General features: G+C 31.5%; 2 protein-coding genes across 2 annotated transcripts; both read right to left on the bottom strand.

The window, feature by feature from the left end:
• Positions 1 to 529: 529 nt before the first annotated feature.
• LOC133332912 (circadian clock-controlled protein daywake-like) lies at positions 530 to 4,463 on the bottom strand. The gene is made up of 4 exons (XM_061541282.1): positions 4,406 to 4,463; positions 1,197 to 1,347; positions 1,003 to 1,136; positions 530 to 861 (listed from the first exon to the last, which is right to left on the bottom strand). The coding sequence occupies exons 1-4, from the start codon at positions 4,461 to 4,463 to the stop codon at positions 530 to 532; spliced, it is 675 nt and encodes a 224-aa protein (XP_061397266.1).
• Positions 4,464 to 5,557: 1,094 nt separating this feature from the next.
• LOC133332911 (polycystin-2-like protein 1) lies at positions 5,558 to 10,552 on the bottom strand (the record flags this gene model as incomplete). The annotated part of the gene is made up of 7 exons (XM_061541281.1): positions 5,558 to 5,669; positions 8,745 to 8,825; positions 8,891 to 9,180; positions 9,235 to 9,477; positions 9,542 to 9,772; positions 9,858 to 10,089; positions 10,328 to 10,552. Coding segments are annotated over 7 exons (1,414 nt in total), but the record flags the coding sequence as incomplete, so codon positions are not given.
• Between the last annotated feature and the right edge of the window lie 886 nt (positions 10,553 to 11,438).

Raw genomic sequence — 11,438 nt, 5'->3', positions numbered from 1 at the left:
CTCACGAAAAAATGCCGTGCTTTATTGGAATCGTTGCCAAATCACTTATTGTATGTCGTTACCCGCAATGGTAACCATAAAAAGACCAAACGTGTTCTATGTAAATTTTTTTTCTAAAATAATAATAAAAAGCAAAATACTTTTTTGTGATAAACATTTTTGGATTGTTATATATTTCGGCCGATATCTTCGAGACCAATAGGTCTTACGCTATGATTCTTGCAGAAATACGATCTAAATATGTCCACAAACATACTTCATCATACATAATTCATTTTACATCTTTAGTTAGCTGGCATTAGGCGTGTATATTGGAATTTTTTCAAATTTTTGTTGAGGCAAAATACTTATTACACTCACTGTATATAATATATATGTTTGTCACTTCAAACATCCATAATAGTTGACATCCTATATAGAATCATCGAAATTTGAAAATAAACCTTAAATTAAAAAACAATTATAGTATTTTTTATACTTAATTTATTATAGTTAAAATATTTGGTACAATTAACAACAACAAAACAAATTATCCATAATAAGCTGCAGCTGAGGGTATATCTGCAACCAGAAAGTTGGCCGGAACAAAAGCATACACTTTTCCAATACGGTCCAGCATTACGGTTTCCACCGATTGTCTTATTGCGGGATTTAAAATTTGATATAATTCTCGCCAATTTTCATTGAACAGGGCATTTGCACTATCCTCTAATTCCTTTTGACCGTTGAACAGATTACCCATGTAAACAGTGAATCCTCCAATGCTCGTAATATCCAAATGCAACTTTTCAATGTCGGTGAATGTAAAGCCGCCTTCGTCCCGCAGCTTCAATTTCATTGTTATGTGGACGGCAAATTTCTCTGAAAGAAATTAATATTTGAAATTTAAAACATTTTGTAAATAATTTTATAAAAAAAAATCCTTAAAGGGAGAAATCCTTAACGAGTTGAAATCAAAAGATACATAATAAATTTAAAAATATCACATTGACCGTTACTTACCAGCACTCAATGTCAATTTTCCATTGGAATTCAATGGCAGGCCCAGAATTTGGCCCTTGGCATTGTAGTCCGAATTCATGGTGAATTTTGGCACAAATATTGTGGCTGATGAAACTAACTTTCCAAGATCCAATCTATAAATTGATCGATTCGTTTACCTTTCAATGGGAATCAAAATGTGTGTGTTTACTCACTGGGTATCTTGAACTTGAGCATTACCAAGACCAGTTATAGCAATATCGCTTAAAGTAGCATCAACTACCAACGGCGATTGATTGTGTTGGATTGTGATGCGTTTCACAAGAAGGGGATCCAATGAACCGATCGATTTCAGACCAGGAACACCTAAGAAAAAAAAATAGATTTATATGGACGATTATTATTACGAAATAAGCAGTTGATATCCTCAAATGAAAGATATGATAAAAGGGCGAGCCATATTTTCCATACGATGTATCTGTAATTAGTCATTTTTGGTGTTCATAGAATAGAAGACCACATACCAAAAACCAAGGTGTATTTAATAATGCATCAGATACAACAACAAATATTTTACAAAAACAACATTGTTGTTATAGAAATTAAATTGTCATGCTGACAATAAGTTTTTGACAAAAATAAACAAAAACAATTATAAATTTATTTTTGTCAAGAACTATTCTTTGATGAATAAATGAATGAATTTGTGTATTCTTGGGTTATTGGCGGTTTTAGGTCAGTGAAAAATAAATGTTAAGACCTGGTCGCGATTAATTTTAAGTTTCCCACAGTTAGCCCATGGCTCCTTGTGACGTTGTTTATATTGTGGTTTACAATCTATTTTTTCTATGGAGTGGCTTCAAATCTTGCCTTCTTAAAGAAAATTGAAGTACATAAATCCCCGGACAACGACTAAATCATGGAAATTATGTTGGCCGTATAAAACCTTTACATAGGCGTATTTAACCTCCGCCGAGAATTCTGACAAGCACCAAGGGGCCGATTCCAATATAGGCTAACATATCCTCCTCGATTTTATGAGTAGCTGGGATTTCTGGACAGATTTCCACACATAACATAAAATATGCGAACGGGGTTATAACTGAGCCTAAGTTTCCTTTCCGTCCCCTCTATGAATGTAGCATTCTTGAATTTTTATTATTAAAAAAACCTAAATTTAAAGACCATTTTTGAAATTGAAATGTAATATTGAAATTGTTTTTGACAATTTACTTTACAAACAATAGAGAAAAAAGTTTGAAACCATATGATTGTCACTTACACCTTATTAACAGCCTGTTTTTGTAAAATTCAAAAACGAACGAATTCGAGTGACTTACGACCAAACTCCTTGGTTTTGAAAAATATGTCATTTATTTTTTTTTTGAATCAGAAAACATTTATAAACATAAATAAAGGTTTGGTCGTAAGTCACTCGAATTCGTTCGTTTGGAATTTTACAAAAACAGGCTGTAAATACACCTTGCCAGAAACTTTTCAATTAATGTCAATGTTTTGACATAACCTCGTTTATAAGACGGTAATATTTCGGTATTTTGAAGGTCCTAGTCTTTAATCGTTTCCAAAAATATTGCCTATATGTTGCTACTACATCTAATATATTTGGATTAGAATTGGGATATAAAAGGTGTATGTTTTGACATAATTTCCCGTTTCGGTATTTTGAAGGTTATAGCCAACCGAAATGGCTGTAATTGGTCATTTTGCAGGATGATAAGCATTTTTGGAGAAAATGGTCGAGATATTGGCATATATCGACATTGTCGATATATTGGCATATATTGACAAAGGCCCGAAATATACAAGCCCCGTCTGATTCTATGTAGTTTAAATAGTCTCCCCATGGTTCGAACTTCGTTTTTACTTATGTTTTTTTGGGGCACTGATTGATTTTCGAAGGACGTAGCCATTTTTCTCATTGAAATTGAATTACGGAATTATTTGTGTTGTCTTTCGAATCCTCGTCATACGGTCTTAAAGGATTGAATAGAACATATCCCTTGAGATTTGTTTTCGTTCCCAAAAATTTATTTATCAAATTTGTCATTCCGTTTGCAACACCTCGCATTTTCTTATTGATAAATACATCTTCAAACAAAAAATGATCGACATTGGTAAAATTTTTAGGGTAACCTCATATAAATGTTACCCACATCTCGGCATTTTGGATTCTCATTGGGTAGAATCTTCCTACGAAAAATTATCAATACTGGCCTAAGTTTTAGGGTACACTTCATATAACGGTATCCACACATTATTCTATATTTTGGGTATCGTTCCACCTTTTTTAACCAAAACGACTCTAATTGCATATTGTTCTTAGGGGGTGCCCAATTTTTCAACAAAAAATTATCAGTATGGGTCCATGTTTTATACTTTAGCCAAAATTTACAACCTGTCGTTTGGTATTTCGTTTTATTCTTTATAAATGTCCCGATTGATTGAATGTAGTCCCGATCGAACTTAATGCCGTTTTAACTTTTTATCTGAATTTTTTCTATAACACACTTCTCTAGAATTTCACACAATTTGTTTATGTTATGTTTCCATTAAAAATATTCTTTATATTCCTTACCACTTTTCCAATTGTGAAATACTCCTTGAAAATTATTTGCAAAGCATTTGTTAAAATTGGGATCCTTCGTTAAACATGGTGTCATAAAATTAGCTAAAAAAAATAATTCAATATTAAATACTACTCAATATTCCATTTCAAATAAAATGCTATTACGTACGTTTCTCTGTGAGTATTTTGGCCCCGCTAGTAAAAGCTGCAAATGCCACAACGCAAATTAATAGAGCTCTCTTCATTATCAAATATTGAAATTGAAATATTAAATTGATTTTAATTGTTTTGTATAATTTCTTTCTTGTTAATATTTTTGCTCCCTCTGTTAGCAGCTATTGGTTAATACTGATCGAATTTTTGAAACCGAAAATGTTTTTATATAATTCTTGGTTACAGATGTTTTTGTTGAAGATTATATTTTTTTATTTGATTATACTTGTTTGATACGGGTACAATTTTATTTTACAAATTTATTATTTAATTTAATGTTAATACTCATCGAAATAATTATAAAGAAAATATATTTTTCTCATTTTTTTGATAATTTACATTGCATTTATTGTTATTAATTAACACTAGAACGCCGAAGGCAGTCATTTTGACCGCTTTCCAATTTCAAGTAAAAAAGCAACTGTGCATTTAATGACACTTTTTTTTAAAATATGGTGACTTTTTGTATCTCATAGAATTACGTTTATTATAAAAAAATCACCAAATTTAAAATAAAAGTGTCATTAAATGCACAGTTGCTTTTGTACTTGAAATAAGAAAGCTGCCAAAATGACCGCCTTCGGCGTTCTAGTGTTAAAGGTTAATGCCTGCAAAACTCATAACCACGCGACAACACAGGTGTGGGTCGTCGCGAACTAAGTCTTTTGACCAATATCAGCATCTTGCAGTCACGTCGGCTATAAAGGTCCATGTCAAGCATTTTTGTTTTGTTTCTATTGTACACCGTGGGGTCTTTGGTGCATCATTTGATAAAATTGACCCAAATATATTATATATTAATTAATTAATAATCGTAAAAAAGTTACACATTTTCGCGAAATATTATTGAATCACTATTTTCAATTTATTAAAGAAATAAATTTAATTAAAAAAAAAACAAAAACTAAAAATTGGGATAGAATACAATTTGCTGACACAATGTTTACAAGATGAACAATATTACGCTATTTTATGAATTTGTACGAAAACACCAACAATACTATTAGTGGTAATTATTCGAAAAAATTCGAAATCAAAACACGCTCCCCAAAATTAGGAAGAAAATTTAGGTATGCTTTCGATATAAAAAAAAAAAACATATTCATTTAATAACTTTAATAAAAATGACTGTAACAATAAGCTTCAAATTATATTTTTAATTTTACCAAAAGTATTGATTTAAATGCAAGTTCATAGACCATTTTGCACGTGTCGTTGCTAGGGATTTGTTATAATTGAAAGTGTTTATACACGTTCTGAATATTTTATTTGAAATCAATCAGTGACCTGAATTTGTCTAGGTCAATATATTTTATTCTAATTAAATCCCATTTTTGTTTAATTAAACCAGTTATATTAATCAAAGAGTATTTCTTAATTCGATTTAAAATAAATGATTTTTTTAATACGACGAAACGAGTTTTTCTTTGCAAATAAATTGGAATTAGATGTTATCAAATATTCAAACATTTCTCCAATAGTTAGTAAGATTCAAAAATCGTACATTGATTATAGAGGTATATGAACAATTGAAGAAGTTATTTAGTAAGTTATTTAAAATTTCTGATTTTAAAAATGTCCAATGAAGACAACACTTGAACTAAACAAAGAAAATGCTTCGTATAATTAAGATCGTAAAAAATTAATTTTTATAAATTTGAAGTACATTTATATAATACTACTTAATATACATACACATGCAAGTAATTAAATATATTATGAATTATGAGAAAGAAAAATTCGTAGAGTGACACACATTTGTGTGGGTGTGTCGTCTTATTTCTTTCTGCTACATATTTGCTTTCCTTCAATTTTCTGCAAAATAAGATCCATGTCGGCAATTAATTGTTCCAGAACATCTTCCAACAGCGTAATGCGATTTGTTAAACTGTAATTGAAGCAGTTGGTTGGTAATAAATGAAATGAAATAAGTTGTGAAAGCGAGAGGAAATGGAATTTAGAGAACTCAAAAAAGTAAATAATAATTGGGAAAATTTAATTTTGTAATCTGCATTCCGGGTTCTTGTAGAGTGAAAGACTCCTGTGCAGAAACGGTTCATTATAGGATCCTGCTTTGACGTTGGTCCCACCACTTTTAAAGTATTTGAGTCTTAAGGTTCGACGAGGTGGAACTTAACTACGCTTTCAGTTGTTTTAACATATTATTTTATTGTAATACTTTTAGTCCAATATCATTTCGTATAAAAGCTTTCGGGTTGCAAACAAATAGTTAAAATAGTCAATAGGTACCCTTTTCGTAACTCAAATTATTAATAACCAAAAAATTGTGCAGCAGACAGCTTCATATTTTTTAATCCAAAATTCTAATCTAAAATCAAAAATAGGATTCGGATGGGCTCAAACGTTCAGTGCCAAACGTTCAACCACCCTGATATACTGATGCTGAGTATATACATTCCGACTTCGACCAGAAAAAATAATTCGTTTATAATATGAATAGTGTTCAAATGTTGCTAATGTCAGATTTCTACATTTTATGAATGCAATTCATAAAACAATACTGCAATACTGCTTTCTTGTCAGAGAGAGAAAAATATCCTACACAATGTTAAAATTGAGCTTGTTGTTCGTATCAATACTTTTTTGTTATATTGTATTCTGCATTTATATCGAAATAATTTGAAAAACACATATGTGAATTTTAGAACAGCAATGCAGTGTCTTAAATAAAGAAATGCAAAACCAGCCACAATCGTGAGGAAAAAGACAGAGGACGATATCAAAACAATACAACCACAGTGTGGGGGTATATTATTTTATTCCTCCGTTTGTAACTCATCGAAATAATCATTTCCGACCTCATAAAGTATATATACGCTCATTTGCTGCAAGAGAGACATAACTCAAAAAACGTGATTTTCGAGTTAATGATGCCCGATTGTTCGCTATAAAAGATCTCATGTTGTGTAAAAAATTCATATGATATCTCTTGCACACTCTAATTGAGAAGCTGTAGAAGTTCCTCTGTCCCATATAAAGTGTGAGTAAATTGAAAACTTAAAACGCATTTTCGGTAAAATCGTGTTTTTTGAGTTATGCCCGTGTTGCAGCAATTGAGCGATAATTCTTTGACGTAAAATTCTATGACGATGTAGCCATGTCCGTCTGTATGTCTGATGTAATCACTCTAGCCTCTAAATGAATTGAGATGGATGGCCAAAATTTTGCATAGATTCGTCTTTGGTCTGCTGGCAGGTCAACTTCGAATTCGCTGAAATTTGGTACATTGGGTTCTTATTTCAGTATTTTGGGGGATTTGAACTCATTTTTCGACCGAATTTCCTGTAATATAATATATTCAGTTTTTATTGTGAAGCAAATCTCTCCATTAAAAATTATAAATATAGGTAATTTTTTGGGTAGTCCAATATAAGGGTTTCACCCAATTTTCGGTATTTTGGGGTTGTTGAACGTGTTTTTCAACCGAATCCACTGTAGTTTGGTATTTTGTAGTCATACATGCTAAAAATGTCCCTCCCAAAAATTATTTATTTATGCCCCCTTTCAGGGTTAGTCCCCATACAAGCCTTTACCACATTGTTGTACAGGGTATTATGTCTTTGTGCATATGTTTGTAGCAGGCAAAAGGAAACGAGATAGACCCATGGTTCCTTTTGAGAATATGGATCTATCACTTTCCGAGTCGATTTATGCATGTCCGTTTGTCCGTCTGTCCATCTTAAATTGTAAACAAAGTGCAGGTCGCATTTATTATCCGAATGATATGACATTTGGCACAGATTATTTATTTGCCCCAAGGAAGAACACTATTGAAATTGGTAAAAATCGGTTCAGATTTAGATATAGCTCCCATATATATTTTCGTCCGATTTTTAGTAAATTGTGCACCAAAGATGAAATTTTGTCTCTTCGCACAAAAACGTCTCTAAATCCGCCCTAATGAAGTGGAATTCGGCATACGTTACCGAGGGTATGTGTCTGGATTTATGCAGCCAATAACAACACATTGTACCAAATTTCAGCGAATTCGGTTGAATAGGGCACTCAATAATCCCACATTATCAAAACTTGGGGGTACCTTATACGGGGGCTATGCCTAAACGTGGACCGATATAGGTCATCTTCGAACTAGACCTGTCTGCAGACAAAAGACCACTCTTTGCAAAATTTCGGTGATCTATCTCAATTTGTTTTGACAACAGATAGACATCGTCATAGATTTTTACGATGAGTTATAAACGGAAAACGAACTTAAGGGGACCCCACATTCTCGGGTCAAATTTTTTTAGATTTAATTAGAATCTACACTAATTCAAGAATATTCCTAAAAAATTGGCAATTTTCCAAAAATATTTTTTCAAAGGTCCGTCATTTTGTTAATTTTAGAGCGAAGTCAATAACCTAGTCCATACGAGAGCCAAAGATGTACTCTTTCTAACACAGTTTGAATTTTTGGATTCCGATGTTCCAGTGAGGAGTTATCATGCCCGCCATCAAAAATAAGGACTTTCCTTTATAAAAAAAAAAACAACAACAAAACAATAACAACAATTTTTTGTAAATTATTTTTCTTCTCTTTTAAATCCTCAAATACATATGTGCAAAGTTACAAACCTTACCCTTAATATACTTTCCATTCTATGGTGGAGGGTATAAAAAGGTACAAATGTACCCGGTTATAGATTGTAGGGTTATTCGGTTCACATATAGACAAAATTCATGTCAATGGTCCTTCAAAAATGCGTCTCTTGAATCAGGGAAAGGTATTAGGTAAAAATAAAACCTACGGGCTCACATTTCTGTAAAATCTGGAGTTCTTATGGAGGTTGGAGATAACAATTCCTACTTGAAACTATACCAATAATAAGCCCTGAAGTGAATCCACTAAAAAGGTTATAAAGGGGTTGAGAGATGAATTCTAAAAAAACATATATCGGTTTTGGTCATCATATATTGGGAAATAAACGGAAATGTTATTTACCGTCTAATGTCATCATTTTCCTTTGAATTGAAAGTTATATTTTTTAGATGATGCTCATTTAGAGGTAACTCTTCGAAATATCTGAAAATAAAAATGTAAGATAATATTGGAAGAAAAATCCTACAATTTAAAAATGTCTCACTTACTCTCTTATTAATTCACTTACACGCAAACGCAATGTATCATCCTCGGGCATAGAACTTTCATTCGTCATTGGATAAAATGTATCTGAACTTCGATTAAGACTGTCCTTGAGTTCCAAATTATCTTCATCAGCATTGGAATATTTTGAATTTTCAAAACCATCGCCTTTCTTCTTCCACCAGTAACATTTCTGCAGCATTCTTGATAAATATGGACCGAAATTGGAACGTCCCTGATTGACTTCATCTTTAACAGCACCATAGGTATCATTTATGATGGCCAGAAACATATTCTGTAAATAGAAAAGTTTTGTTATGATATTTAAATTAAATTAATAATTAATTACCAATAAAATAAAGAACACAAACAGCACATAACTTAAGAAATATAGGGGTCCCAAGATGTAATTGGCTTCTTCTATCAATTCATATTCGAAATCACCCAAAAACATGCGCATCAGTGTAATAACGGAAATTCCAAATTCTCTAAAATCCGGATGGCTGGTGCCGAATATCAGAAGACCTAGCTGAGCATAGGCCAAGAAAACAATAAAGAACATAACAGCAAAACCGCACAAATCTTTGGCACACTGTAAAATGTGATTTGCATTTTGAATTACTTTGATTGGTTTTTATTTAGAATTGAGTATATACCCGCTTCAGTGTTGTACTAAACTGTAGCATTGTTTTATTGATGCTGATATATTTGAAGATTTTAATCCATACCAAAAATACGCATATACCCATCATATCGATATATAGAAGATTCCAAAAACATATTTCATCAATACTCCAAAAAGTATTTGGATTTTCTTTGGAATTCTTAAGAATGTCATTCAAATATTTAAAATGGATCATGTTGTACACCAAGGATAAATAGGACATCTAAAAAATGGTAATAAAATTTAATAGCATATATATAAATGTTTGAAAGTTGACCACCTCTTCGCTTGCAAAATTTAATACTTACCAGTAACACAGAAATATCTAATATATTCCATATGGATTTAAAATAGCTCAAAGCTCCTATCGTTGCAAATTCACCAATCTCTTCACAGGTGTAGAATATTGTCATCAAATAAAATATAACAGCTGCTGCATAAGCTCCATTATCTGCATCTGACCATATTGAATACAATTTGATTGCTTGAAATTGATGGGAGGTTATTAGGCCTCCCACAGGTGGCAGTTCGGCTATTATTCTGTTCAAACAAAAAATAAAATCATTTATTCTGATACTAAAATGCTAATCAAGGTATAGTTGATAAATGACAGATTAATCCCTTTATAATTTAGTTTGTCTTAATAGTAATTAAACTTTTCGATTATATTAATTTAAATATAAAATGTTAAAATATTGTGGAAAATAATATCTATTTCACTAATGAATGATAAATAAAATAGTTCTGAGTAATCGAATTAATCGAAAGATTTACTTACTTTACATTATCGAACATGAGGACATTGTTATTGTATAAAACAAATTCGAGAATAACTATTCTGGTACCACGATCTATCCACTTGGATGATTTTAATGTCTCTAAAATATCTTCATTCTCCATACGATTATATGATAAATTTTGAACATAACCCGCACCATAGTAACGTTTTATTTCACCTCGTAGGGGATTAACATTTAATTGAGATGTGGTATAAAATGTTGTACTGTAAAAATAGAAACAAAAATAATAAATTTACAAAGATATTAATGTAATTTAAAACACATAAAAATAATATTACTTTAATGTGGGGGTATACACGAACATGGACCACAAATAAAAAATATTTTGTTGATAATGAAGTGCCACTACGGAAATCTGAATATGACTTAAAACCAAGGCATCAGAAATACTAAATTGCAGGCAATTTTAATGTCTTTCGCCATAGGGGTGCTGCAGGACTCAATGAGAACACATAATGAGAAATTATAGCCATATCAGGTGGATAACGTTTTTGAAGCCTTAAAATACATAAAGGTTTCTCAAAATGTATAATTTTGTTATGAGAATTTCCTACCAAATCAGACACCATCTTTTAAAATTTAATGTGAATCGAAATACCAAATTAAGTGGAAATGAAATTGAAAAAATTGTGGTAGAACATTCACAATAGAGAAAAGTTGGTTGGCCAAAACGTAGACTGATGAAGTCCATATTAAAAATATGTTCTAAAATGCCAATTTAGTTCATATTTTTATTTGTTAAAAAAAATGTTCAGGGTATGAAGTGGTAACTCTGACAGCCCAGTATGTGTTGATGAGGCGTTGCCAGGTTAACGTGTTTTTTAGGGTTCCTAAGTGTTATGAAACTAAATCCGTTACTTTTTATTCAGATGTATGACTTATGAAAGATTTGACTTAGAAACCTGCCTTTAGGCTTAAGGTGCATAGTATGAAGAATAAACACCGATAGCCTATAATATATGTGCACACACTTATCCTAACTTTGTACGCTATTTTGAATTGCGGTTGTCTTTCTGTTCTGTGTCGAAATGGTGCAATTTTGTAATAAATTTGTGCAATACTCGCATCTCATCTATGGTTAGTATAAAA

This window comes from Musca vetustissima, unplaced genomic scaffold (genome assembly GCF_032173495.1).
Source record: "Musca vetustissima isolate MV318-11 ecotype Yass unplaced genomic scaffold, APGP_CSIRO_Mvet_v1 utg1079, whole genome shotgun sequence".
NCBI lineage: Eukaryota > Metazoa > Arthropoda > Insecta > Diptera > Muscidae > Musca > Musca vetustissima.
Note: the sequence above shows the minus strand (reverse complement) of the source record. Positions and strands in the feature narration are given on the sequence as shown.